The 23700-nt window shown below is 43.2% G+C and overlaps 1 protein-coding gene and 1 long non-coding RNA gene across 2 annotated transcripts in view; one reads left to right on the top strand and one right to left on the bottom strand.

The window, feature by feature from the left end:
• Nucleotides 1-11655, bottom strand: part of FBN1 (fibrillin 1) — a 227714-nt gene extending 216059 nt beyond the window's left edge. The window contains exons 1-2 of the mRNA XM_008534321.2: nucleotides 11498-11655; nucleotides 10524-10868 (exon numbers count right to left, since the gene is read on the bottom strand). Coding sequence (XP_008532543.1) covers nucleotides 10524-10687 — 164 coding nt within the window. The 5' untranslated portion in view covers nucleotides 10688-10868; nucleotides 11498-11655. The remainder of the gene's footprint in view (nucleotides 1-10523; nucleotides 10869-11497) is intronic.
• A 9357-nt stretch (nucleotides 11656-21012) lies between these two features.
• LOC139084010 (uncharacterized) lies at nucleotides 21013-23411 on the top strand. The gene is made up of 2 exons (XR_011541270.1): nucleotides 21013-21142; nucleotides 23125-23411. It is a non-coding gene; the product is annotated as an uncharacterized lncRNA (long non-coding RNA).
• The last annotated feature ends 289 nt before the right edge of the window (nucleotides 23412-23700 follow it).

Genomic DNA, 23700 nt, shown 5'->3' with positions numbered 1-23700 from the left:
GTATAGAGTAAGATCTGAGTCACGACTTCATATGCAAAAAAAAAAAAAAAATTAAAAATAAGAAAGCCTTTAAAAGTAATTCACCAAAGGCACCAACCTATTAGGGTCTGTTTACATGATCTTATAAATGAGCACCCAGTGGGTAGGGGAAATGGTAGACAATGCACCATTATCCATAGAGAGTGGGGATGCACCAAACTTTACATAGCACCACATACATAGGTGCATAATAAATGATGGATTAGCCTGCTTTCCCACTATATTCCTGTAAATGTTTTTACAGAAATCTTTTCTGGCAATCAAGTGTCTTTCTTTCATGCCCTGACTATCCTCCAGAAACCCTCTGTCCCCTGAAGAGGACACAGGTCGTCTGATCCCAATGCTGCCAGGAGTGAGGGAGTTGTCACCAGTGTCTGTCAGAACCCGGCACCTGCTCTGTTCAGCCCAGGACCACTGGCTGACAGGATTCTTCACTCCAGAACTTTCTCCCAACTCCCTCCTCCTGCCTCCTTCAATCTTTCTCCTTCCCTTCCCTAACAAAAACCTTACATCTGCCTTTCTTTTTGAACATTCCAAGACCCCCAATAAAAATTTAACATTTTACTTAAAACTTATTTTTCTTAATGTTTTAACCCTTATTTGGTATTCCTATTATTCCTATTTTATTGGTAGCTCAGTTTATGAAGTTACCTACAAGAAGAAGAAAAAGATGAGACGATAATCATGAAGAAGAAAAAGAAAAAGAGGAAGGAGAAGATGTCAATGAGAAAGAAGAAAAAGAGGAAGGGGAAAGAGAAAAAGGAGAAGAAACAGAAAAATAAAACAAAAACCTGTCTCTAGAATACATTCTTTTTATTAATAGAGATATTACCATACTTCAGTTCAAAACCAGGAACTTAACAGCAGACATAATGTGTCCACAGGGCTGACATAAATCCTCTCTCCCAACACCAACATCACAAAATGGCTGTCCTATATTTGGACTTAGATGTGTTTGGATACTTATATTTAAATGTAAGTATGACTGATGGTCTAGGAATTCACGATCCTTCAGAACACTGACCCAATCACTTGTCTAACGGAGCAGCTCTCCCACTCCGAGCCTGCTTGCTGTCTGGAATACATCTTCGGCTGGGAATGGTGGAGATAGGGAATTTTCCTTTCTCCCTTCCGTTCTGAGGGGGCTGAATAAATAGACTCAGCGATAACTTCAACAAAAACGCCACTTGAGAAAGTGGTAAAGTCACAAGAACTTAAAACTAGGATGTGATATAATAGAATATTGGATCCACAATCCAAACTTGACTATATTCCTAATCCAATTTCCTTCAATTAACAACATAGCTACTCCATTTATGACAAAAATAAGAGTTCAGCTCTTATTATGGAATATTAATAGAATATTAATTCTATTGGCAATTGCACATCTATTTTTATTTTTGACTGATTCCCTCCCAAAATGTTTTTAAAAATGTTTTAAAATATATAATGTTTCTGTATATTTAATAAATATATAGAAATGGGGCTATTAATAGAAAGTAAAATTCAAAGCAGAAGGAATGAATAAGATATCAAATACCTAAGTTAATAAATTAAAGTGACTGTGCATTAAATGTGTCCCTGAGTTTCTTAGAAGCTAAAGGAAAAAGGAGAAAAGTTGGGAGTTTCATAATTCTTATACATATATATATATATATATATATATATATATATATACACACACATTTTTTTTTTCTTTTTTTTTTGCTGAGGAATATTCACCCTGAGCTAACACTCACTGCTAATCTTCCTCTTTTTTTTTCTTTTTTGCTTGAGGAAGATCAACCCTGAGTTAAGATTAACCCTGAGTTAACATCTGTGCCAATCTTCCCCTACTTTGTATGTGGGTCGCCTGCCACAGCATAGCTGGCAAGCAGTGTAGTTTCGCCCCCGGGATCCGAACCAGTAAACCCAGGCTGCCGAAGTGGAGCACCGCACTTAACTACTAGCCCATGGGGCCGGCCCCCTATAATTCTTATATTTGCAAAATCAGAATTAGCCCATTTATTATGAACTATAATCTTATTCCTGGGGCTTGTGAGTTCTTTAAATGTGGAACTGTGGACGAGCTAAGAACAATGCCCTTAACATTTATCTAACAGATCATGGAGTCACAGTACTCATGTTGCATTTTTCATTCTGAAGCATCTTCAGTGGGGAACTAAGTCCATCAGACTCAATCAAGTTACAATCAAAACATCTGATTAACCTTCTCAGAACCCATTGTCTTGCTGTGGTGGCTAATGTCTAAAGATGTCCCCCCAAATTCCTCCCCTCCATGCAGACACCTGCTGCTCCCCACATTAAGAGGAGGCGTTATTAGTCCACGCCCCAGAACCTGCTGAGGCCTGTGACTTGCATGAAATTCCAGGCCATGCCATTCCAGGCTAAGTTTGAAGAAAGTCTAGTAGCTTCTACTTCTGTGCTCTTGGGAGCCTTAGCTGTCTCGTAAAGTCTGGCTCTGCTGCTGGAGAGTCCACACAGAGAGGCCATCTGAAGAGGGAGACAGTCTGAGACCATCTGGAGGAGAACCCAGAAACCCAGCCAACACTGATAACACAGAGCCCATTTGAGCCCTTCTAGCCAGCCCTCAGCTATTCAAGTCAGCTCTGTGGTCAACATATGGGTTAAAGTGTGTGACCAGGGTCAAGAAGCTATTGTTCAAGATCCAGTCCCAACAGACACTACCCTGAGGAAGGCCTGGTCGCTGCACCTGGGGCTCAGTTTCTCCACTTGAAGACACACACACAGTGGCTCCATCCCCAGGGGCAGGCCCAGGCAGGAGACCACAGAAAGAGAGCTTTAAAATCTGGAAGGCCCCAAGCAGAGCCAGACAAGTGGCTCTTTGCTTCCTTTATTCCCTTCCTCTGTCCGTCCATTTGGATAAACCACACCAAAGCAAACAGGGCTGCAGGCGCCATTCCACAGAACCAGAAACACAGGTGAAGAAGTCATCTTGCTCATTCCAGCCCCAACAGACATTGTGAGGAGCAGAGACAAGATTCCCCACTGTGCCCAGTCCAAATTCCTGGCCTAGAGAATGACGAGAAATAGTAAAATTGTTGTTTTAAGCCACTAAATTTGGATTAATTTGTTACGTAGCAATAAGATAACCAAAACACTCACAAATGAAAGTAGTTTGTTTCACTGTAGCAGAGGAACTAGGAACGATTTTGTTTCTCTTTAGTTTTTCATTCACGGTGCTATAATGTTTTTATGTATAATATGTTTTACTATCTATGGAGGTGGGAACATCCTGGGTGCCTCCCCACCTTTGCCTCTCACAACCAAGTAGTCAAGTACTGCCCATGTTACTTCTGGAACACTACTGGAGCCTCTTCTTCACCCCACCACTGCCATTGCTCAGGCCATCACCCACTCTCACCCTGACTCCTCCTCCATGAGTCTCCCAATCTCCCTGCCTCTTGTCTCCCTATTCTCTAAACCATACACCTTTGACACCCCCACCAGTGGAAAGATCTGCTCACTTCCCCATCTGGGAATCCTTCAGTAACTTGCCATCCTCACCTTTCACAACAGTCAGAGAGTAACATTATGTGTCCTTTCATCCCTCTCCCACCCCTGACGGTGTCACCACCTAGGAATAGGAACAAAAGCCTGCATACTGCATAACTCCAGGGGACGCTACTTTCATAGGCTACACTGTGAACTGTGCTCCTTGGAACCCTGCCCAACTGTACTGAACGCCCCTCGATCCCAAACACTTCATATCCTTTTCACTCCGTGCCTTTTTTGCTCCCCTTTGTCCTTTCTTTCTCTGCTATATTTCCTCCAACTTTTAATTTATATAATTTACCTTAGCCAGTCAATCAACAAAAATTAGTCAATTGATAATTGTCTACTGAACACCTATCATGTGCCCAGTTCCTGGTTATCCCTAGTGATAAAGAAAACAAAAAAGAACTCTGCCTTCAAGAAGTTCTCAGTCCTAGTAGATAGTCATTTATTTATCACCTCGACGAGAGGTCAGCAAACAATTTCTGAAAAGGACCAAATAGCAAGTTTTGCTGGCCATACTGTTTTTGTCTCAACTATTCCATTCTGTCTCCGTAGTGTGAAAGCAGATACAGATAATACATAAACAAATGGGCATGGCTTTGTTTCAATAAAACTTTATTTACAAAAAACAGGCAGCTTGGTCCACAGTTTGCCAACCCCTGATAGACTTTCTCTGTGAAGTCTTTTCTGATTAATCCCATTCCTACAACGATGCTTCCCAGTCACGTGATTGCATCTGCCTTCAATAAATGTGAGTGTTTCCCCACAGCAATAACAGGGGAAGATTCTGGGGAAATGAAGGTATCAAGAGTATGGAAGTAAGAAAGAAACTTTCCAGGTATAAGATTTATTATAACTAAGGAGCAGTAAAATATACTTATTAAGAGCACCAACTACAAAGGTAGATTTCCCAACTCCATATCTTAATAGTTTATGTCCCTGGAGGAATGATTGCAACTCGGCATCCTTCAGTTTCCTCATCTGTTAAACGGGCAAGTAGGTATAACCTTCCTCATAAAGATGTTGTATTAAATGAATTAACATATGTAAAGTTCAATAGTGAGTGATATATCAGAGCCTGCTATTCTTTACCATTATTGCTGCAATTTAATGTAAAAATTACATTACACTAATGGCTCTGAGCTTACAGGCAACCAAGGTAAAAAAAAACAAATGAAACAGAAAGAATTAAATAACTCATCATATTGGTAAAAACTTAAGACATATACCAGTTTCCCCTGAAAAGACAAACATCTCTTCTAACTCTCTTCTGAGAAAAATTTGTCACATGGGACATAAGAGCAAGGATTCTAAATGAAATAATAAGGAACCAGCTCAGAAGCCCGGGCAGTGCAGAAGGACGGTGTCTGTGATGGTTACCTACCACCCTCCACAAAAGTTCAGGGGATAATACCAAAATATACCACACGTGCCATCCAAAGACCTCAGCAGCTCTGACATTCTATAATTCTTTCTGTATTTTATTAGTGTCTTTGCAGAAATGTTAGAGAAAGTTCCTTATTTGACAAAATATTACTATGCTACTAACTATACCTGGGATGTGTGAACTAGCACGAAGGAATATTAGGAATTTTAAGTGGAATTTTACCAATGTCTTAGTCCTGCATTTTTGTCCAAAGGAATGAAAAACCAAAACCATAACTAAAATTAATGGAGAAAGAAAATTTAATGCTCAGAATTTGTCTTTAAAACTTAACCTTTGCATACCCTCGGCTCTCACAGCTGTAAAAGGAAGCTCATAAAAGGACCCATTTCATAGAGATGCTGTGAGCATCAAATGAGTTGCCGTATGTAATACATGAGGGCAGTGCTTGGCACATAAATGTCATTTCAAAGTTACCTAACACTACTATGATGGCTACTATCATTTGTTTTTACTTAATCCTAGACGTCACGCCCTCTGCTACTTTTCTGTTGATTGCTGGTTCTTATAATGCATCTGCTTCTCCTACCAAATATTAAGATTTTCCAGGCTAAGGGCTGTATGTCTCTGGCATTCCATAGGGCTATATTCAGGCTGGCATTCAATCACGGCTTCCTGAATTAATGAACTCTTTGAAATCCCATCTAATGGTAAGTTAGTGTCAAAATGCCTATGATGGGATTCTTGTCTATGATGGTTTTACAATCTAATGGGAAAACCAAGCTTAACGAACTTGAAACATTAAACTTTCATGTGCCTGCCATAGAACTCAATCCTGATACATTACTGACTGCAGCTTTCTCAAAAAATTTCATGGAAAAGAAGGCTAAGTTGCTTGAATAGGCCTATTTGTTGGTTTAGTTTCTAGAAACAAGAAGTTGTTAATACGATTTATTTCTATTTCAAGAAAATGTATTTAACAACTTATTTCACATTGAAAATTAAGGCTAAAATTCACAAATTGGCTAGGCTTGTTGGTCGGCTTATTATAGGAAAAAGCAAACAAACTACTGTGAATACCCTAATAATCTGGCAGTATATTGCTTGATTAGAATCATTGACATAATGCTATCATCTTTTTAAGTATCTGCTCCACAAGAAGACAAAGGAATGTTTCAATATTCTTTAAAACTCCAAATAAGCTTGGAGAGATGTCTGTACTTCCATTTCCATCAACCCTGATCTCATCTCATGTAGTTGATGTATGTTTTAATTAGTTTGTAATACCAACAAGTTATGCATTTTTGTAAACAACCTCTAAGTTTTAGAATGTTACAAAATGAGTCACATAAATATTTTGTCTCCATCTTCTTGTTTAAAATGTGGAATTGCTGAAAACTTCTATTTAAGAATATCTTTTTTTAATGGTGTTGCAATATTTTACCTTAATCTTTTCAATAAACGCGAGGACAAACCATACCACTGCAGGCATCTTTTCCCCATACTTAATTATTAGCCTATCTGACTTCAGATGAAATCTTAAAGTCCTCTTTGTAAAGTCAAACGGACTTTATAAAGTGTACAGAACTTTTCCTGTGTTCCCTGTTAAAGTTCTTTATTTTAATAACAGACTTCTGTGTAATTAATCCCTCGGACTCTGCCGTCACATAATCTACCCTGTGTGTGAACTATTCCATGTGTATTTTTCTGGTAACAAGACCTCTAGAAAAAAATAAACAAATAAACAAAGACCAAAAGGAATTACACACAAGGGGACAAACTGTATGAAACATAACCAGTCTCGTACACTTATAAACCAGGCAACAAGGATAGAAGTTCTCAACCCATCCTATCAGAGATTTAGGAAAAGGAGGTTTAAATCTAAAGAATTTTTCCCTTGAACAGGAAACTGTAATCTTCCTTATTTGGGAGCTAAAGCAATAATGCAATCATAAATAAGTGGTACATAACTACTGCTATTCAAGTAGAATACTGTGTGTTTTTTTAAATTGAATTGTCTCCGACGCTGTTTGTCTAATCACAAAAGTAAAGAATCTAGCTGAGAAAAATTCTTGTGAACTGAAATTCAAACAATAAGGCTAGGATTGCATTATTTCTCATAAAATCTTTTCACACGTTAAGCAATGCACAAGCAAAGGAAAACTACTATACCTTTATTATTTGAAAACATTTTTGAAACTTGCAAAATTCTCATTTCAAAACAGAGAAAAATGCAATTTTTGCAGAGTGAATGGGGACCACACTCATTCCACAAAAAAAGGATTTCCTGTAAAAACAGAAATTGGCGATTTAGTCTAAGAAAACACAGTGAAAGCTGGGAAGAAACTTGAGGATGCTTAAATTTCCACTGTGGAACAATTTCTGCTGCCCAGTGGGAAGGAAAAAAAAAAACCACCTGCAACAGGATGGGAGGAGAGAAAGACAAGCGAGGACTACACACCCAGAGAGGGGAAAACCAGGCAGGTCCCTAGTTGGTGAAGCAAGGGAGGTGACAGGAAAGGAAGGTATATCCCAAGAATGGCAAGGCAAATTCTGTAGTCACCTGTCACATCAGAGAAAGACAAGAAGGCAGCATTTGTGGGAGAGACTAGACCAGCACAGGGCAGACACTGATGAGTCTCAAGTACCTTTTAACTAGAGGAAATATTAGTGAGGTGCTGAAAGTTGCTGCCACCAACTGGGCATCAGGCAGACTTGGGGATTACAAATCACTTTCACTTCACAAACTGTGCATTTCCATCAAAATGGTAAACAGGTTTAACTGTAGTCAAAGAGGTTAGTTTCGAAGCTGGTAATATTTTAACTAGCAAAAATAGAAATTTTAAGCAATAACTGGAAAAGACCGCTTTTCCTGATGATTTCTACAGCAGGGCCTGGTTAAAAGACTTATTCATGTGCAACTGTAATAGCAATAAGCAGAGAGAATACATTTTAAATGCTATTCAAATTTAACGTAAGAATTGGTGTTCGTTTAAAATCTATCGGAAAACCTTTGATCCAGCAATTCTACTTTTACTAATTTACAGCATATATAAATTTGCATATGTATACACAGGGGCACGCAGAAGAACATTGGTAAGAGCCAAAAATTTAATACAATCTAAAGAGCCATCATTAGGGAACTGTTTCAGCCACATTGTGGGACTCTACACACCAAGAGAATGTTTGAGGTAGATCCATGAGTTAATAGATGGATGCACTAAAGATATACAAAAGTGAGCAACGTTCAGAAAGGTATGTACAGTATATTCAATGTATTAAAAAGGATACACACACATATACGTTGTATAGAGATAATATATATATTTGTGTATATACATATTATGTATATATATTCGTATATGTGTGTGTGTATATATATATATATATATGCCTATAATATTTCTAGAAAAATACACAAGAAATGGTCTCCGAGAGGTAGGAGAAATACTTTTAAATATATATCTTTTAAATTATTATTTTTTACTTCCCCAAATATACACATAAAAAACCCTGCAGATAACATGAGAATTACAGAAATAAAAATCCTTATATTATAAAGGTTCATTATATTATATTATACTAACATATAAATTATTATACTATAAAGATTAATTATAATTATTTTTAAGACCTTTATATATATATATAAAATCTTAAAGATAACATGAGGATTAGGAACACTCATAACTACTGTTTTGTTCATATCATGTTTTTAGGAGGGCTTTATGAATAGCTTGAGATAGGGTAACATCTGTTAGTGACCAAGTACTGTGAGGAACACAGAGAGCTCTCTCTCCCTAATCATGAAAAATGTAAAACCCAGCAGAAATAAGTGCTAGTGTGAGTAAAAGTGTGGACATCCCGTTAAGCAACAAAGCTTAGTTTCTGTTCGCACATTGAGTCTGTGCCTCCCGAGGAAACAGGCCGGTTGGTGATAACACACAGAGATGAGACAAATGTCTGGCCAGGCTTAATGTCTCCCTGCAGACTTTCATCCACCGAATCAAACCCCCACTTCCTTTCTCTCTATAGGAGCAATGGCATCAAGCTTAGATATTAAGATAATATTATATAACAGAAATATTTTTTGAAGGAATAATGCAGGACTAAATCAGGTCCTTTTGAGAACGTACGAAAATCAGAGTTTTAGTCCATCTATTGAACTTGCCATGGGCCTTGCACACAGGGCAATAAACGTCTGCTGCCTGATCAGGATCAGGCTTACCATGATAAGTAAATTTCCTTTCCAACACTGTCAGAATCCTGGATTTATTTCCATAGAGGCCAAAATGGAACTAAATTAATCATAACTATTTCCTGGGGTCAGAAAATCATGCATATTTTACTACGGCCTAAGTGCTTGGCTCTAAGAATCATCTTGTTCCCAGTCTAGACCAGGACTCAAAAACTAGTCTGCTCCGTTCGCTGCACTTTTTCTTCCCTCCCTGGGCGGTACAAACAAAAAGTTCGCTACATATATAATTAAAAGAGCCCATCACCACAAAGAATATGTGAAATGTTCAGCCACAAATCCAAGTGGACAACATCGCTTGGTCACGCAGGGCCCTGTCATCAAGCTACAGAACTACTCAAAAAAGAGCAACAACGAGAATCGTAAGACCTTCACAGAAAACCTCTATGTATTTACTGTCTGGGTTCATTTAACAGGCTCCTCCAAGGAGATAAAATGGGTCATTTACAGTCTATCCTGCTGCATCTATGGAGGCCTGAATTTAAACAATCTCAGAAAAAGAGATTTCTCTTTCAATCTGAGCAATTTGAAGGGAAGTGGATTCCCACCCTTCTTCAACTCGGGGAACTGACAATCCCTATACAGTCAACCTGCCTAATTTCAATATTTCCTGCTGAAACATTTTCTGTAACAGGGGCATAGGGAGCCGGTGAAATGCTCAACTGCATGTACAGAACACATCCGCTGTTGGTTAAAACACCCATTTCACGCCGGCCACAGCAGCATGACTGCCCCAGTGAAATGAAGAGCTCCTATAACCCAAAACCAGGTTCTCGGAAACTCTTGCCCTGCTGTGCTTCCAGCGTAGACATCTGAAAAGCAGTATCACCCAGAAAACTCAGGGTTTCTTCTGAGTTTTCTCTGCCTGTGTCTTCTCTGACCGTCACCGGAATCCCTTCCTCTGGTAGCTCCCTTACAAATAGCGCATCTGCAAAGATGCCAGCAAGGAAAGCACTTTCCCCTCAACACAACCGGAATTGGTACGGAGGGAAAGGAATGGGCTTCTCTTCTCTCAGTCGCAGCTCCTCCCCTTCTTCCTCAAAGAACCCTTCTCGCCTCCCAAAATCTGCCTCGACAATGGCCCAAGATTCCTTTTAACCATAATCTCGCCTCTGGGGCAGAAATCCTTAAAAAGTAGGAGCAAGGTGGTTTAGCCTCGAACGTGGGGAGGACTAAGTAACCACTGCACCTCGAACGTGCCCCCAGGAGGTCGTCTCAAAGATCCTTCTAGTGTCGTGAATCGACTTGGTCAGTTCCTCTGGATCTTGATACTCCGGAGAGGGGGGAAGGGAGACCCACCCCAAAAGACCTGGCCCGTTCCATTACCCTTTAAGCGCGTCGTGTCCTCCGCCGCCTCTTCTCTTGGCCCGGCTGGCTCTGGTTTCCTTCACGTTCCCAGCCTCCAAATTGGCGTCCGCCCCATGGCTCGTGTAGGACGCTAAGAGCACGGTAAATCCCAGGGCGACCTCCAGCAGCCCCCCTCGCCGCATGATGCCAAGCGGCCGCCGGCTCCCGCCGCCTCTCGCCGCGCCCCGGGCTCGGTCCGCGGCCGCCGCTGCGCCCTTAAGCGCGCCGCGCCGCCGGGGTCCCGCTCTCCCGCCGCCCGTCCCCCGGGCCGGGCTCCTCCCGCCTTCTCCAGGCGCTGCTCCCACTTCAGGCGGCCCCTGCCAGCTGCAACAGACAAATCGCCGAGGCGGGGAGACATTCAGGGCATCGGGATGCTGAAGCTTCGCGGTCCCCATTCCCCAGCCCAACCCGCGCGCCGCCTGCGCGTGGCGCAGTTACTTTGGGTAGGTGAAGACCGTTCGGTCCACAGCTGGCGGAAAAGCCCGGGCCCCCGGCGGCAGCCGCTCCAGCCAACCCCTCGGCCTCCCCGACACCGCCTGAAAAGCGCGCCGCACAGTACCCATGTCCCGAGCGGTCCTGAGCCCCGGGGCGAGCTCGCTGGGTCTATTTTTTAATGGCACGAATTGCGCGCCAGGCGCACTCTGAAAGCCCCAGCTCCCCAGCCTGTCCTCTCCGCCAAGCCGCGGGGCTGGAAGCCCGCCGCGCCGTCCCCGGCCGGCTCCGGGCGCTGCCACCGCCCCCCGAGCATCTGACGCGGAGCCCGGCACCGGGAGCCCCGGGCCAGGAAGCTGTCAGGCAGGGGAGGGCCAGCGCCAGCTGTGGACGTTCCGGGACAGCCCCTCACCCCAGTCCCTGTCCCTGCCCTCAGCGCGGCGCAAACGCAAAAGCCTCCGTGGCTGGAACGCCAGCCCCGGTGTCCGCCCGACCCCTGTCGGGACCCCGGCTGCACCCACTGGAGAAGCGGCGACTCCGGCTCCCGAGGCGGCGGCGGCTGCTCCTCGGTCCTGGCCGCGGCAGCCGCTGCCCCGCTCCGCCCGCAGCTGTCCCAGCTGTGGCCGCCTGTCCGCCTGTGGCACCCACAGTCTCTGCCGCGGCTCCCGCGGCCCCCTCCTTTCCCCACCTCTTCAAGTATCGTCTGCGCAGCGGTTTCTCGCGAGAGAAATACTTTTTTTAAAAAAAGAAAGAAAAAGAAAATGACACCCCCTCCTACATCCCCCTCATCACCACCCCACCCCTCGGCCCCATCCATCCTCCCTTTCCACTCCCCTTTGCCAGCCACCGCCTCGGCTCGGGGGCCTCCCTCGCTCGCAGGATTAGCGCGGCGGGAGGAGGCAGAGGTGATCGGGTTCTGCCCGGCCTGGGACTTTTCGTTTTGGGGTGAGGAGTTGAGTGACTGGGGAATAAGCCGGGTAGCGGTTTAGCCCGCTCTGCGGCTGGGAGGTCTAGACCCGAGATCAGCCTCTCCCGTGATCCGGGAAGCCCGGGGGCGCGGAAAGCTGTGCCACCTGCACCAAGAACGCGCGCTGGAGGCTGCGGCCCCGGAGGCCCCGGCGCGAGAGGAGACCGTCTCTGTGCCCGCGCCTCCCCGGCGCCGCCTGCCTGAGCCTCTCGGGCCGGGCACCGAGCGGAGGCCAGAGGCCCGGAGGCTGGGGCAGGGCGCGTCGCGGGCCGCGGGCGCCGCAGGGGCTGATGTGCGGGCGCGGAAGGGGGCTCCGCTGCTGCCGCTTGCCGCCGGCGTGTCGAGAGCCCACTTGAGGCGCGGCTCTTCGGAGGTTCGGTTCAAGCCACCCAGGCTGAATCCGGGATGGTCCCAGAGTCTGAGTCTGATTCCGACCCAGAGGCCTGTGAATGTTGGAACCTGGGCTTTGCGATGGGGCAGTAAAGGGATGGTCCTGTTGCTAGCCTACAGCTAAGATTGAGCTTCTCCTAAACTACTGTATTTCAGCTCTCCAAACACAGACACACAGACACAGACACACACAGACACATACACACACACACGGCTGCCTCCCCAGGACAAGCAAGGCACAGTGATTTTGGAGAATATAGTGTTTATGACATCCTTGTGTGGATAAAACTCAGGGTTGCCTGAACCCTATAGTGGTTTAGGAGGGCAGGAAATGTCACCCTGGGCCCTGGCCGCTGGGCCTGGAGACCTCCCAAAATCCCCATGCAGCAGCTACCAGCTGTCAAGCCAGAAATAAGAACTCAGTGCAAACAGGAATCCTGTTGAAGGGGGTTTTCCTTATTTGCAATTGTTTGTGCCCAGATAATAAAGTATAGGGACCTGGGCAAGTTGTTTAACTTCTTTCCAATTGCAGGATGGAAATAATACTGTTGACCACACGGGGTTATAGTGGTGATGATGAGCCTGCTCAACACTGAACTTGAAGATGAAAACAGTAAAACTGTCAAAAATATGAGCCCCTTTAAAGTCATAGTCCTAGTCTCACCTGCAAAACTTCTCTTAGCAGATTCAAGAATTGCAGCCCAGGTCACACACCCTCAGTTGAGTAAGGATATTATACGTTCAAGATGTATTTACTGAGCACCAACTATGTACCAGTTGGCGCCTGGTTGAACGGGCCTCCTTGGTGAGCAAGACAGAAGAATGTTTCTCCCACACAGCAGGTGGTCTACAGGGAAAGGCAGATGTGAAACAAATAATGACCCAGTTGTTAAATGCCAAGAGGGAGAAGTAGTGGGTGCTTGCTTGGAGGATAGATAATAGGGGTGTTTGACCTAGGTTGGGGCTGATCAGGGAAGGCTTCCCTAAGGAAGTGGTGTTTAACTTACGTCCAGACATGTGACTAGACTTTCCGTAGGACAGTGGCCTCAACCCTGGCTGTACAATAGAATGACCTGGGAGCTTAAAAAATATATATGACCCCAGGACCCAACCCCCGGGGTTCTGATTTGAATAGTCTGGAGTGGAAGCCCTGACATGGGCATTTTTAAACACTCCCCAGGTAGGGAGAGAGAAGGGGGTTGTTCAGACTGGGAAAAGGGTCTGAGCAGAGGGACCAGGCTCAGCAGAAGCAGGACTGTTGGCGATCCAGGAAGGCCTTGTCCTGCCCACCAGTTTTCTGAACTGTTCTGCACCCTCTAGAAATATGGAAATTCTGCCTACTTTCCCTACACTCCAGCAGCAAGTGAACCACTCTGTACTCTCTCAGAAACTTCCACTTGGTGACATGTTGGACAGCAGCAACTGAACACAGGGCTTTTCTAAGGTTTTTGCCCACAAAGCAAAGAGCAAACCCTGGTGCCTTGCAAGGTCCCCCTTCTAACTCCTGACTCAACCCTAAACTGCCTTCCAGGGTTTCACCACTAAGGGAGAGATTTAGATTAAATGCTTGCTTCTGGCCTTTGTCCTCTTTCTTCCTTGGCCCCTTCCTCCAGTAAAGACTTTCTACTTTCCCTTTATGTTGGGTGGGAGCTCTAGGCCATATACTCCCTTCTTTGGGCAATAGGTCTCATGGCTTAACCATAATGGTGGAAGATCTGCAGGGGAAGGGGGAAAAACCCTGATTACTGAAAGGGAAATGCACTTTTAAAGATGTGGGAAATATTCCCATTATCCAGGTGATCAATATATGTTACAGCAGCATGCTACCAGTAATAAAGGTCAGTAACAAATAAAGAAAATCCATGTCTTTGCAATAAGATTTTCTTGATGCTGGATGATTCAGGAGCCAGCCCTCTTTAAACTTATCACCATTTACAACACTGTTTGCAAAATAAGTCCATGGGACAGAATTGTCTTGTTCCTCCTCTTCATTTCAAAGAATTCTACCCATCCTAAGAGAATCGGCTCAAATTTCTCCTTGTTCATGATGAGTTTTCGCTCATTATATCTCTCTCTTATTCAGACTTCATTGCACTTATTAACTGAATCATTACTTTAATAATTTATTAACTGTAGTACATAATTGTAATATGCCTCCTATGTGCCAAGCACTATGCTAGGCACTGACAATCAGGAAATTTATTATATTATTATGGTGAACTATGTTTTTTTCTGTAATCGTTCTTATTCTCATAGCCGGATTATGATTCCTTAAGGACAAGGTTGCATTCCTTTTTCAAGGAAACTTGTACAGTGTCCTGAAAATTGTTACAAAAGATGACTAGTTTGTTGGCTGTTGTTTGATCAGTTGGAATCTTCTGGCATTTTAGCTTCAAGACCACTCTCATCACTTTATATCTCCTGAATAAATATGTGTCAGCAACGGTTCTCTGTCTACAAGCAAGAAAACAAACTCTGGAAAATTTAAGCAAAAAAAATGTTTAAAGTATTGTCGGGTTATGAGACGGCTCATTGCACCTGACTTTGGGATAAAATGGGGACTGGTGCAGCTCTGGGTAGGGGCAGCAGAAACAAATGGAAAACCTTTCCAGGGTGACCCTATGTGGGTGAGTTGATTCCAACCATTGTGGTCTTTCTGCCACTCCTCTCAGGGTCCAAATTCAAAGGCTAGGGTCCAATTGGCCTAGCTAGCTTAAGGAACCTGCCCACAATCCTGGCCAGGAGATCATGGAGATCTTGATGGATGGTCCTAAAAGAATGCATGCCATGGAAAAGGGATTACTCCATAAGGGATGACCAAAACACTATTACCAAAACTTGGGGGCATACATGCTTGTCAGACACACAAAAAAAGTCCAGATGTCTCCTATACCATCTCAAGAACTTTTGAGGATGTTAGAGTTTACTAAGATAAAGCATTTCAAGCGCACAAGAAGCATACTCTAAAATCAGATTCTAGGTCTTTCATGGCAAACTAAAGCATTACTTCACGAAATGAGCTACCTGGACTCTCATGTAGCCTCAATTCTCTCCATTGAGGGTGGCAAATAGGTCATTCATAATGCAACCAACTATATCATCAAAACTAGCTTTGGGCTCTTAGTGTTGTAGAATTTTTCAGTTTCAAAATATAGTGCATATATGACAGCTACCAGAAACCATATCTACTTATATCAGAAAAACAATACCTTCACATACATAATCTCATTTAATCCTCACCACAATCTTATAGTATATTGAAAAATATGGCCACAGTATTTATCATCTTCCATCAAGAGGTGGAGTCTATTTCCCAACCCTTTGAATCTGAACTGGTCTTGTGGCTTCCTTTGACCAATAGAAATTTGGTGGAAGTGACATTATGTGACTTCCAAGGCTAGGCCTTCAGAGACCTTGCAGCTTCCTCCCTCACCCTCTTGGATGTTGCCCTGAGATAGCTAGTGCTTGAAGAAGTCTAGGATGAAAAACTGTCCCAGCTAAGCTGAGACCCTCATCGAGCCACCAACTAAATGCACCCACATGTGTGAGCCCAGGAGATCAGCAGAAAAATTGCCCAGTGAACTCACAGAATAAATATATCTCTATACTTTTAAGCCATTTAATTATTACGGTGATCTATTATACAGGAATAGATAGCTAATACAAATTTCTGAGGGAAAATATTTCTTTCTCAGTTTTATAGTGGAATAAACTCACATTCAGAAAAGTTAAGAAACTTGCTCAAATTCATAAAAGTAGTACTAGAGGCAGAGCTGGATTCAAAATAATGCCTTTGACAAGTCCAAGATACTTTTCATCTTGTCCCTGCTACCTCATCCATCGGCCACAAAAATCTCAGTCAAGATCTAGGGTTGCTGTAGACCAGAGCCACTCCCAGTATCCATAACATCTCTCTGGTGTCCTCTGGGAAGCTAACGTTTCACCCCTTGAGCTTCATTGCAATCTGAATCCACATTGCTTCCAATTTGAGAGCTCCGTTTATTCCACATCTCAGTTACTAAGATCTCCCCAGGAAGTGAAGGGATCATCACAGCTGCTGTGGTCAACTTCCCTGCCTTTCTGCTTCGGTTTCTAGTTCCCAGTCACATCCCCATCACACAGAACAATTCCTGGTACTTAACAGGTTCTCAATGAATATATGTTGAATGAACAGATGAATGAATTAACTTCTTTTGAAGATGGTAATGTGATGGCAACTTTAAAACCTCACCCTATTCTTCCTTACCACTCTATGTGCCAAGGAAAGCCTAAAGCTGTCCAGCCATTGAAGGAGCCCTGGTATGTCGCATTGCCTGGTTGTGCTTCAGTTATTCCATCGCTCCCTCTTGGAGGTGACCTGAATGAATGGTTCTTGGCTTTGAAAGAGCACTGAAGGTGGAATTAAGTTGCCTACACACTAGCAAAGTACCTCTATGTGTGTCCCTTTTATTATTGTTACTATTGTTTAGTTCATTTATTCATTTAACCATTTTAGTTGAAAGCCAGGCACTATGTGCCAGACACTGTGTCAGAAGCTGAGGATTCCACCATGAAGGCGATGCCATTTCTGCCTGTAAGAATCACAAAGTCTAGGGCATTGGAAGTGGGCCTTACAGTGACAACTACCATTTATTAAGCCTTGGTGTGCAGGCACTGTGTTAAGCGGGAGGTTAGTAATATTCTTCCCACTTTCAGTTTGAGAGAATTTAAGGTTTAAGTAAGAGCAGTTGAAAATGACATAAATAGATTTTTCTTTTAGGGAAAATTTATACATGTTTGTGTCTGTATTTATACTCAGGGTCCTAAGAAATTCCCACTCTAACGTAAAATTCTGGTTTTGTGAGGGCAAAAGGTGAAAAAGAGAAAAAACACAGGTAAAAATTTGTACATGCTGGAGAAGGAATAAGAATTCTTTCATTTTAATCATTTTCAGAAGTTTTATTTACTGTAGAAATATTTTAGCTACTTTTAAAAAAGTTTAAAAGAATGTTTTCCCATAATCCTACTGCCCTAACACAACTGTTCTTATTTTTCTGGTTCCCCTGCTAGTGTTTGTCCAGATGGTGCATCTTACATAGTCTAACCAAGGTGTGTAGACTGTTTCGTGTTCTGTTGTGTTGTGAATTTGTTCAGCCCTTGAGTGTTTAACCTTGGCGTTTTGCAGAGGGGTCCCTGGGTGAGGTTTGCCTAGCTGTACTTCTGGCGGAAAGTGTGTACAACTGTTAAATTATGTTATTGAAATAACTTTCATTACCTCAATCCCCTAAAGCAAACAGTTCCTCTCCACCCAAAACAAAACCTCTGGTTCCCAGACTTCATTTCGTTTGTGTTTTCCATGAGTTCTGTGACCCACCCTGGTATTCCCTGTCATTTTTTCGACCAGACATAACAGATACCAGCCCAGCAGCAGAGGGGAATAAAGAAAAGGCCTGGACAGCAAGAAAGGACATAGCACTGTATCCATCACAAATTAAAAACACATTCTCTCTCGGCTCCATTCAACAGTTTTTACCAAACACTAGCTCTGTGCTCCAGGCTATGGTAGACCCTGCAGAAGCCACCAGAAAGTGTCAGTACTGTGTCCTCCCCAGAGGGTTACACCCTCTCTCAGGAGGGAGAAGTCAGTGCCTGTAGCAGAGGTCAGCAAAGCTTCTGTAAAGAGACAGATACTAAATATTTTAGGCTTTATGAGTTGAGAAGCAAAAGAAAGCAAATTTCCACAAGCGTTTTATTGACAAAAATAAAACTTTATTCAAAGACATTGAATTTGAATTTTATATATTTTCACATGTAACAAAATACTATTCTTCTTTTGAGTTTTTTCAACTTAAAAAATCCAATAACCATTCTTAGCCTGCAGGCCGTATAAAAGCAGGCAATGTCATCAGATTTGCCCCACGGGTCGTAGTTTGCCAACCCCGGATGAAGAAGCCCAAAGTAAGCACAGAAAATGGCTACAGATTAGTCTCCAAGATGGGTGGCACCAAGACAGGAGTGCAGAGAGGAGAGAGGTGGGGTGGGGTGGGGTGGGCTGGTCCAGTCAGGAAAACTTAATGGAAGAGATGGGAGCAGAGCCTTGAAGGGAGGGTAGAATTTGGCAGCAGAAAACAGTCTGGGGAAAACATTCCAGGTAGAAGTGATGAGCATGAGGCAAAGGCCTCCAGAGGCAGGAAAGGTCATGGACCAAAGGAGACATATGAGGTATTTCCCCATCCTTCACTGTGACGTGCTTCTAGCTCTGTGAGGCTTCTGGGACACGCCCTGGGCTGGGTGTTTAAGAAGAGGAGGGATATTGTAGGCCTGTGGGAGTTGGCTTTTAATGACTATGATTAATCATATTATATGAATATTTATAATATGCATCACCCAAAACTTGTTGGAGACACTGAGATCCATTGGGTCTGTAGTTTAAAACTGATGGAGGACAAAGTAGACTTTATTTTTCTTCATCAGGAGACTTTCCAGGTTTGAATGTTACCTATTTTAAGGAATTTTTATGGAGAATGAGCTTTTTCTCAGACTCTTAACAATTTTTTACTCATACCAGGAAATGCCACATGCCCTAACCTGAATTTTCACTGCCAATCTGAAAGTCTTAAGTTACGAGTGAGTGACAAGGAGCTTCGGTTAGTGACATTTATCTTATTCTACATCTGTTTTTGTTTTTACTTTCAATTTGAATTTCCTCTAAGAAGTAAGTAATTAGTGGATACCAGTAATTAGTGGATACCTTAAGAAAATGTTCTTCCTGGGGCTGGCCCAGTGACATAGTGGTTGAGTTCATGCACTCCACTTTAGTGGCCTGGGGTTCACAGGTTCAGATCCCTGGCACGGACCTATACACTGCTCATCAAGCCATGCTGTGGTGGTGTCCCACGTACAAAACAGAGGAATATTGGCACAGATGGTAGCTCAGCGGCAATCTTCCTCAAGCAAAAAGAGGAGGTTTGGCAACAGATGTTAGCTCAGGGCCAATCTTCCTCACCAAAAAATAAAGGAAAAAAGTTCTTCCTGGCTGACTTTATCTATTCCCATCATTTCACCTCCTGCTCATAACATGCTACTAACTCCCAGATCTGTATCTGCAGCCCACATATTTCCCTAGAGCTTCAAATGCAGGCGTCCAAGTTCCTGCTGGGCGTCTCCACCTCGTCTCCCACAGGCACTGGAACTCAACTGAAGCAGGCAGTCTCCAAGATGGCCCTCAGAGATCCCCACCCCTTGTTACTCACACCCTTGGGTAATTCCTTTCCCCTGAGTGTGGGCTGTACCAAACGACTCACTTCTTGTAGACAGAGTGTGGCAGAGGTAATAGGATGTCAGTTCCCATGCTAAGTTGCAAAAAGACTGGCTTCCATCTTGCTTGCTCGCTCTTGCTTTCCCACTTAATGCTGCTGGAAGCCAGCTGCCATGTTCTGAGCTACTCTATGGGGTGGCAGCATGACAAAGAACTGGCCAACAGCCAGTGAGGACCAAGGCCCTCAGTCCAGCAGCACTTGATGAACTAATTCTGCTAACAATCCACAGGTGAGCTTGGAAGTCTTCAGCTGGGACTGCAACCCCAGCCAACACCTTGATTGCAGCTGTGAGAGATGTTCAGCCAGAGGCACCTAAATAAGCAGTACCTGATTGGTGACCCTCAGACACTGTGAAATAATAAGTGTGTGGGGTTTTGAAGTTGCTAAATTTTGAGGTAATTTGTTCCACAGAAATAGCTAGTTAATGTATCAGCAAACTCCCTAAATCTGTTCCTTCCTCTAAATTCTCAATTTTAATTCCTAGGACCGCCATGCATCCACTCACCCATGCTGACAACAGGTTTGTTAGAGGTCCTTCATTTGTGTTTCTTACATCTACAAAAGCTCAAATGCTTTTGTGTTTTTCAATCACAATCGACATGACTAAGTAAGCTTAAAATTTGTCCCCTGTGAGTTCCATCTGGAAATCAAGTCATTTGTGCAACATAACATGCTGCAGCTTGAACTTTCTCAATTTCTGCCTGATTCTGCTAGCAACAATATTAATGACATCATACTGGATATCTTTCCACAGATAATAAACCCTTGGGAAGTGTCCAGAGTGATAGAATAAGAGAAGGGAGAGTCTGGGAAACTCTAGAAAACTATACCCGTAGCTTGAAAATCAACCACATCCCAAACTAAAGGTGGGATGGAATGAGCATGGGACCCAGATGACTAAAGATGGGGGTCCTGGTCTGGGCTTTGCTACTAATGTGCTGTGTCCACAGCCAGTCATTTTGCTTCTTCAGAAGTCACTTTCCTCTTCAAGAAAATGAGGGGGTTAAATTTCAGTGGAAAGCAGAGCTGTGGGTGGGTTACTTCTGGATGAACTAGGGAGCCTGTTAAACCTCAGATTCCTGTCCCTGACACTCAGCCATGCTGGTTCAGTAGGTCTGAGATGGGGTTCTAGGAATCTGTATTTCTAAAGTGACTAGCTCCTTAAAGTATATCCAGGTATGGAAATCTTGAACTACAGCCTCTCAAAGGATGTTTCAATTCTAATACTGTAATTGCCAAGCAGTTTCTATGATGTCCGAATTCTACTTGGCATGTACATTATAAAACATACCAAAAAATAAAATTTTAAAGATGATTTTGTGTGTGTGCATATATGTGTTTGAGGGGTTTTTTCATTTTATTTTCTTCCCAAACCCTAATAGATCTCTTTGTATAATCACTGGGACACATGCATCTCTTTGGGAGACCCACTGGAGACAGGACAGGTCTACTGGAATTGGGTGAAGAGGGGCACAAAAGTCCAGGAATACCAAAGACAAACAGCTTAGCAGGTGGGCTTCTTATATTCATGGTACTGCTTGGCATTGCATGGGATACAGAGAAATAAAAGATATTGTCCCAAAAGAACTTATGGACTAGATGAGAATGTGTGTGTGTGTGTGTGTGTGTGTGTGTGTGTGTGTGTGTGTACAAAGTTAGCCCTTCTTGTCCTCACCTGAAATCCTATCGCAATACAGTGTCACGTTGTGTTAGTCTGTTCACACTGCCACAAGGAAATACCACAGTCTAGGTGGCTTGGGAAACAGACATTTATTTCTCACACTTCTGGAGGCCGGGGAAGTCCAAGATCAAAGTGCTGGCCAATTTGGTTCCGGGTAAGGGCCATCTTCCTGGTTTGCCAACTGAGGTCTTCTTGCTGCTTCCTCACGTAGCAGAAAGTGTGTGATCTCTCGCTCTTGCTCTTCTTCTAAAGCCACTAATTCCACCCTGGGCACTCCACCTTCGTGACCTGCTCTAACCCTAATTACTTCCCAAGGACTCCATCCAAACACCATCACACTGGGAGGTTGGGGCTTCAACATACGAATCTGGGGGGAACACAAATATTCAGTCCATAGCACACATAAAAAAGAAACAGAATCTCACTTAGTAAAAAGCATTTGACACAATCTTCAGTAAAAAGTAATGTAAATCTTTACTGAAGGTCTCTTGGGGAAGTGTAAAGGGAATTTTGTGCCACACTGCACACAAGACTTTCTCTCTTGTAGAAACTCTTCCTCTATTTTCTGTCTTTCCAAATTTCTCAGATCAACCACTTCACCTGCCCTCACCCTGGTTCTCTTCCCTTACGCTCTCTCCTAGGATTCGTTAGCCTACATCCCAGCCCACGGCCCTTTGTTAGGTAGAGTTACTTCCTCCTTCTTTCAGTTTCTCTCAGGTGTTCCACAAAAGAAAAGAATCAGCATGGCATCCTCTTTCAGTTGAAGTGTCACAGTTACGTCTGATAAATATTTTTAACCCTGTACACTGAGAAAATGGAACTAAAATATAAGGCAATACATACTTAAATATTAAGTAGACAGAGAATTGGATTCCTAGATGTTTAAAGGAGAGAAAAAAATCTCTACGCCAGAGAGGCCATGGAGAACAGAGGAGATGAGCTGAAGAGTTGAAAACTTGGGAAAATCTTTTTTAGGCAAAGAGTAGAGCCCTCCTCTCCTATGGGAGGAAGAAGTCTTGTACAAGGGAAGGCCAAAGACAGGGAGGTCCACAAGCTGTTTGGAAGGTGAACAAAACCAGGTGGACCGTAGAGGGAAAGAAGAGTAAGAGACAAGATTAAAAAGTGGGCTGGGGCCAGAAGATTGAGGACTGCAAGGAAATACACCTCCATGAAATACACCTTTAATACACATTAAAGCATTTAGAGCATGGGAGTGATATGATTTAGAAAGTTAATTTTTTTGTCACCATGCCGGAGGGACTGCAAAACAGAAATCATCTAAGAAAGGAGGTCAGAAAGCTAATGCAGCCTCTGAGTCTCAGTGATGAGGGTGTGCTCCAGGGACTTGGCAGGACACAGTGAAACAGAATAGAAAAAATGACTGCATGAGTTCATGGCAGAACCATCATGGCCCGGTAAAAGATTGGATATGAAAGACTATGGAGAGGAGGAAGCCAAAGATGACACAGAGATTTGAAACTGGTTGGATGGGGTACAAACAGAAATGAAGAACGAAGGAGAGAAGTGGAGACTGTGGGAGGGAGAAGACGGAGAGCGTGATGCTTGTTGTATGTGGCAATTCTGACGGCAGCTCAGTCAAGGTGGAGTAGCCAGAGGCAAAGGAGATGCAGAGGGCTGTTTTGGAGAGACTTGGGGTTTCGATTTGTGGGCATCTGTAAGAAATTATATCCTATACTAGCTAATTAAAATTGTGTTTTCCTATAGTTTAGAGTTTTGATTCCAAATAAACCTGCAAATCAACTTGGAAATGGTAACCCTCCTGTTAACCAGCATTTGTTCTTTGGGTTTCAGATATATTCTTGGGAAGAGATTCTGAAGACAAGCAGAGTGGGAATTTTGAGTAGTTAAAGAGGAAAGGAGCGACACCTTCTAAACACCAGAAATGGACTCTGCTCCTGGCAAACACCAGCAGAAGAAAGACTTACACATCTCCATTTGGAATGGTGGTTGGAATTTGGGAGGATGATTAAGAAACTACATTCATGTATTGCATTCACTTCTGGATGTTTTATGAAGGACGAATATTGTAATTGCATGTGGATACTCAAATAACATCAATTAAAGAAAGCTTTGCAAAATGTTTTGTTTTGTTTCAGTTTTTTTACTCTTTTAAGACAGGAGAATTCTTTCTTTAAAACCTGTCTACAATAGGCAATGACAAATTTCCATTTCCAAAGTTAAATTTGTAGCTCTGGACTTAAGATTTGAGAATACATTAGAATTACGGTCTTGGTCAGGAACCTAGAAATATATTTTTGTTGCTAATTTAAACCAAAATGCTTTCACCTGATGCTCCAGGACAGTAACCTCCAACATTTTACCACCAAAGGCTCCTCCTATTAATTTTACACCAGAGACCCATGTTTT

The sequence above is a fragment of the Equus przewalskii genome, chromosome 1 (genome assembly GCF_037783145.1).
Source record: "Equus przewalskii isolate Varuska chromosome 1, EquPr2, whole genome shotgun sequence".
NCBI classification, from domain to species: Eukaryota; Metazoa; Chordata; class Mammalia; order Perissodactyla; family Equidae; genus Equus; species Equus przewalskii.
This window is presented reverse-complemented; position numbering and strand designations above follow the sequence as displayed.